At 45.9% G+C, this 6,046-nt stretch overlaps 1 protein-coding gene across 1 annotated transcript in view; it reads right to left on the bottom strand.

Moving 5' to 3' along the window:
* The window catches only part of LOC147031524 (thioredoxin-like), a 27,608-nt gene extending 24,817 nt beyond the window's left edge, over positions 1-2,791 (bottom strand). Inside the window, exon 1 of the mRNA XM_085864484.1 lies at positions 2,577-2,791. Within this exon, the coding sequence (XP_085720610.1) occupies positions 2,577-2,600 (24 nt within the window). The 5' untranslated portion in view covers positions 2,601-2,791. The remainder of the gene's footprint in view (positions 1-2,576) is intronic.
* Positions 2,792-6,046: the final 3,255 nt, after the last annotated feature.

The following is a 6,046-nucleotide window of genomic DNA, read 5'->3' as shown; positions in this document are numbered from 1 at the left end:
CACACAGACAGACACACAGTTTATGGTTGCCGCTTCCCACAAAGCTCTACATTCACTTTTGAAATGACAGTAGAACAGAGATGAATAATGTGGATACCAAATTTTATTTCTCATGGAGGATATTGTGAACTCTTTTTGGACAACTCCAACCACCACCACCTGCTGGTGCAACACCATTTTGTGGTGGGCGGTATTCGTAGCTCAAAGCTTAGGCTCCGAGTTTAAGCAAGAGTGCAACACAATTAACCTTTTAAAGTCCATGAAAGTAATTTAAATTGATTGATTAACTTAAAGTTTTACAATCGTTGGGGAAGGGCATTTTTTGCTTGTGAATATACATTGGTGAAAAGAGAGCCCCCACCTTGGTTCAAGTATGGGGGAAAATTTTTTTATATACACACACAAACACACATACACACAATCTCCTCTGACTGCATCAACACAACTGGTAGTGCATCGCAGAAGGGACTGATTAACACTCCTGCACTCACCACGTCACTGTAGTTTTGTACACCTCAGGCAACCTGAGACACCCTGTTCTCAGCGACCCACACGAACCAAAGGAGGGGTGAAAGGAGAAAGAAGGGGTGAAGCGACCCACCCATGTATGTACACACACACACACACACACACACACACACACACACACACACACACACACACACACACACACACACACACACACACACACACACACACACACACACACACACACACACCAGAACAGAGGGGGGGGCAGGTGGGCCAGTTGGCATGGGCCTATGATTTTGAGGGGGGCTAATGTTAAACAGAACAAAAAATTTCTGATCTGAAATTCCGAATACAGAATAAACATAAATGTTATCGTATTTATCATAAATATAAAAAGAATTTACTGCTTCTTATTACAGTACTGCACTCTATTGTCTTATATACAATTGGAATAAAATTGTTTGCAATTACCTTTTTTTAGCTCGCCTGTTCGAAGAACAGAGAGCTTTTGCGATACCACCGGCGTGAGCGTCAGCGTGAAAATGTTAAAGTTTTTGGTGCAAGTTATTTAGAAGCTTGCCATTCATATAATATGTGCACTCGGATGCTGATATTTGGCATGGAGGTTCCTTTGGGGTATATTATTAATGCAGTGAAGTTGAAATTAAAAAATAATTTCAAATTTAAAACTTTTTTGACCTGTTATGAACTTAACTTTTTTGTAGCACATCAACGTTAAAGTTTTTTTTTCCTTTCTAATGTTTTTATCTACCACACTATTTTTTACTGACTACAATATACAAATACATATATTGCTTTTAAATTATTTGGATCAGACTTCACTGCAATGCTTTATAAAAAATATGATTAGACTAGTCTTTTTAAAACGATAAATGTATAAATAGGCGAGCATTGGGTGGCTTTGACACCAACTCTCTGGTTATAAATCGTTCTAGTTCTTTTATTCTGTTCTGTTACTGTAAGTACATCATGTATACTACATGTACATGTATATACCCAGACATAAATCATATTAGCACTGATTACAAAAAGACTTAATGAGTCGTTTGAAATGGGGGTTCAACATTTCCCATCTGGCCTGGGCCCATCAGCAGCTTTGCACATCTCTCTATCTCTATATATATCTCTCTCTCTCTCTCTGTCCCTCTCTCTCATGAATCCAGCTACCAATGTAAACATCCAGCTGCCAATGTAAATCAAATTTAAAAGTTATCCACCCCATCTCGCTTTCCCTGGAGACCATTCCACGCATGAACCACTGTCTGACCGAACGACCCCCCTGCCTTAAAACTGTCTGAGCTCTCATCTTCTTTAACCTCAAGCTTTGTCCCGTTCTCAACACCGTCCACTCTGCTGGAAGCACTCGTTTATAGATCATCACAGGAAATGCAGGTACACCAGCTTGAACCAACTCTCCTACAGGTAACCACCTCTTCCAGGTGTTCATGTCACAATAAATAATCTTCGACTTCCGGATGCATTTCTACATTTCGTCCAATTACACACACAAAATATATATATATATATATATATATATATATATATATATATATATATATATATATATATATATATATATATATATATATAGCCTGGTAGCGCAGAACATCTGAATTGACCAGACGACGAAATGGTCGTTTTGAAAGAGCTGCCTCTGACCATTATTACCCACCACCGAAGGTGGACGGAGGTGATGTTTTAATATATATATATATATATATATATATATATATATATATATATATATATATATATATATATATATATATATATATATATATATATATATCTCTCTCTCGCTCTCGCTCTCGCTCTCGCTCTCGCTCTCTCTCTCTCTCTCTCTCTCTCTCTCTCTCTCTCTCTCTCTCTCTCTCTCTCTCTAAACGTTGTGGACGGATTCGGCTGAAATTTGGTGGAGAGGTTGTTGGTGTGACAAGGACGAACAGATTCGATTTTGGTGCCGATCCGGATCCAGATCCACCTCGTCAGTGGGACACAAAATGTAAAACATATAAAAGACGAATCTCAGGAATGCTGTGGCAGCACTGAAATAAATTAAACAAACGCAAGTAAAATAATCTCACCTTATTTGTTATAACCTCCATCATCGATCAGTCACTTTTCTGAAGGAAAACCTTCACACAAAAACCACACACGCACAGAGCTACTCTTATAAAGATTTGGGGGTGGAAAAAAATTGATCACGTGATCATCCTCGAGACCTCGAGGTGTTTGACTTCGTTATGTGGAAGCAACTTCCTGGACGGACAGATTCTTCTTCTTCTATACAATCACAACGGAACGGCGTCTTCCGAGCCACCAGGCTCTAGATAGGCCACGCGGGCAAAAAAAGAAATCAATTTAAGCGCAAAACAAGATCGCGATCCGGCTTCAGAAAATTTAAACTTTATCTCCGATTCCTCGACAAATATTAACATCGCTTTGCCCACACGAGGATCTGAGTGGCACAACGGGTAGAGGATATCTGGATCGGATCCAAACAGGTGGAGTGTGTTTTGTTACCAAGCGGTTCGTTACCAAGCAGCTTGATTGAAACACTCCAACGGAACGGAGTGCTCGGCACCGCTCCACAACATGGCGGTGTCCATGGAAATTTGTAAACGATGCCATCGGATAACTTGAACAAATTCTGCCCGGGGGGTCGTTTTCAGTTTTACTCGATCCACTTGTGATAACCTCCCCAAACAAATTTACTGTGTTCGCGACTCCTGAGGACCTTTACACCCTTTACACCCCTTGGCCCTGACACCTTTACACCCCTTGGCCCTGACACCTTTACACCCTTTACACCCCTTGGCCCTGACACCTTTACACCCCTTGGCCCTGACACCTTTACACCCCTTGGCCCTGACACCTTTACACCCTTTACACCCCTTGGCCCTAACACCTTTACACACTTTACACCACTTGCCCCTGACACCTTTACACACTTTACACCCCTTGGCCCTGACACCTTTACACACTTTACACCCCTTGGCCCTGACACCTTTACACACTTTACACCCCTTGGCCCTAACACCTTTACACACTTTACACCCCTTGGCCCTGACACCTTTACACACTTTACACCCCTTGCCCCTGACACCTTTACACACTTTACACACTTTACACCCCTTGGCCCTGACACCTTTACACACTTTACACCCCTTGGCCCTAACACCTTTACACACTTTACACCCCTTGGCCCTGACACCTTTACACACTTTACACCCCTTGGCCCTGATACCTTTACACCCTTTACACCCCTTGGCCCTGACACCTTTACACCCTTTGGCCCTGACACCTTTACACCCTTTACACCCTTTGGCCCTGACATCTTTACACCCTTTAAACACCTTTCCCCTGGCCCCTTTACACCCCTTGGCCCTGACACCTTTACACCCTTTGGCCCTGACACCTTTACACCCTTTACACCCTTTGGCCCTGACATCTTTACACCCCTTGGCCCTGACCCCTTTACACCCCTTGCCCCTGACACCTTTACACCCCTTGCTCCTGACACCTTTACACCCCTTGCCCCTGACCCCTTTACACCCTTTGCCCTTGACACCTTTACACCCCTTGCCCCTGACCCCTTTACACCCCTTGCCCCTGACACATTTACACCCCTTGCCCCTGACCCCTTTACACCCCTTGCCCCTGACCCCTTTACACCCTTTACACCCCTTACCGCTGACACCTTTACACCCTTTAGACCCCTTCCCCTGACACCTTTACACCCTTTGCCCCTGACACCTTTACACACTTTACACCCCTGACACCTTTAGACCCTTTACAACCCTTGGCCCTGACACCTTTACACACTTTACACCCCTTGGCCCTGACACCTTTACACCCTTTACACCTCTTGGCCCTGACACCTTTACACCCTTTAAACACCTTTCCCCTGACCCCTTTACACCCCTTGCCCCTGACCCCCTTACACCCTTTACACCCCTTGCCCCTGACACCTTTACACCCCTTGCCCCTGACCCCCTTACACCCCTTGCCCCTGACCCCTTTACACCCCTTTCCCCTGTCCCCTTTTCACCCTTTACCCCTAACTCCTTTTACACCCTTTACACCCCTTACCCCTGACACCTTTACACCCTTTAGACCCCTTCCCCCTGACACCTTTACACCCTTTGCCCCTGACACCTTTACACACTTTACACCCCTGACACCTTTAGACCCTTTACACCCCTTGGCCCTGACACCTTTACACACTTTACACCCCTTGGCCCTGACACCTTTACACCCTTTACACCTCTTGGCCCTGACACCTTTACACCCTTTAAACACCTTTCCCCTGACCCCTTTACACCCCTTGGCCCTGACACCTTTACACCCTTTGGCCCTGACACCTTTACACCCTTTACACCCCTTGGCCCTGACACCTTTACACCCCTTGCTCCTGACACCTTTACACCCCTTGCCCCTGACCCCTTTACACCCCTTGGCCCTGACACCTTTACACCCTTTGGCCCTGACACCTTTACACCCTTTACACCCCTTGCCCCTGACACATTTACACCCTTTAGACCCCTTCCCCTGACACCTTTACACCCCTTGCCCCTGACACATTTACACCCTTTAGACCCCTTGCCCCTGACCCCTTTACACCCCTTGCCCCTGACCCCTTTACACCCCTTGCCCCTGACCCCTTTACACCCCTTGCCCCTGACCCCTTTACACCCTTTACCCCTAACACCTTTTACACCCTTTACACCCCTTACCCCTGACACCTTTACACCCTTTAGACCCCTTCCCCTGACACCTTTACACCCTTTGCCCCTGACACCTTTACACACTTTACACCCCTTGCCCCTGATACCTTTGCACCCTTTAGACCCCTTCCCCCTGACACCTTTACACCCCTTCCCCCTGGCACCTTTACACCCCTTGCTCCTGACACCTTTACACCCCTTGCCCGACACCTTTACACCCCTTGACACCTATTTGACCCAATATGGACACTTTAGACGTTCTGTTCCTCACCGAACACAGACGAGAGTTTCGGCAGGGTCTGCTTGCAGCTCATGTTGATCTCTGTAAAGTATTTGAATCAGTGAATCGGGATGTCCTCTGGAGGATTCTTGGTCTTCGTGGGGTGCCACCAAAACTGATCAATCTGATATCTGAACTCTACTCTGGTACTGAGAGTGCTGTGAAGTGTGGTAGTACCATCTCTGACTTATTTCCAGTTGTTACTGGAGTGCCTCAGGGGTGTGTACTGGCCCCCACACTTTTCAGCACTTGTATGGACTGGATTCTTGGGAGAATATCGAAGAGCTCAAGGTGTGGTGTATGATTTGGGAATGTCAAGATCTGTGACCTTGATTTCGCAGATGATGCAGTCATCTTTCCGGAGACTTTCGATATCCTTTTGGGGGCCCTCGAGGTGCTGAATGAGGGGTCGGAGCCGCTGGGTTATGGGTTTCCTGGGTCAAAACTAAGATCCAGGCTTTCAATGACATCTTGGATGCTACTGCCCTGTCTGTGCCTGTTTGTGATGAGGATGTTGAGGTCACGGAGAGATTCACTTACCTTGGCA

Source organism: Eptatretus burgeri, chromosome 2 (assembly GCF_056783735.1).
Source record: "Eptatretus burgeri isolate ZD-2024b chromosome 2, Ebu_testis_v1, whole genome shotgun sequence".
Classification (NCBI taxonomy): domain Eukaryota; kingdom Metazoa; phylum Chordata; class Myxini; order Myxiniformes; family Myxinidae; genus Eptatretus; species Eptatretus burgeri.
The sequence above is the reverse complement of the archived record's forward strand: the minus strand, read 5'-3'. Positions and strand labels throughout refer to the sequence as shown.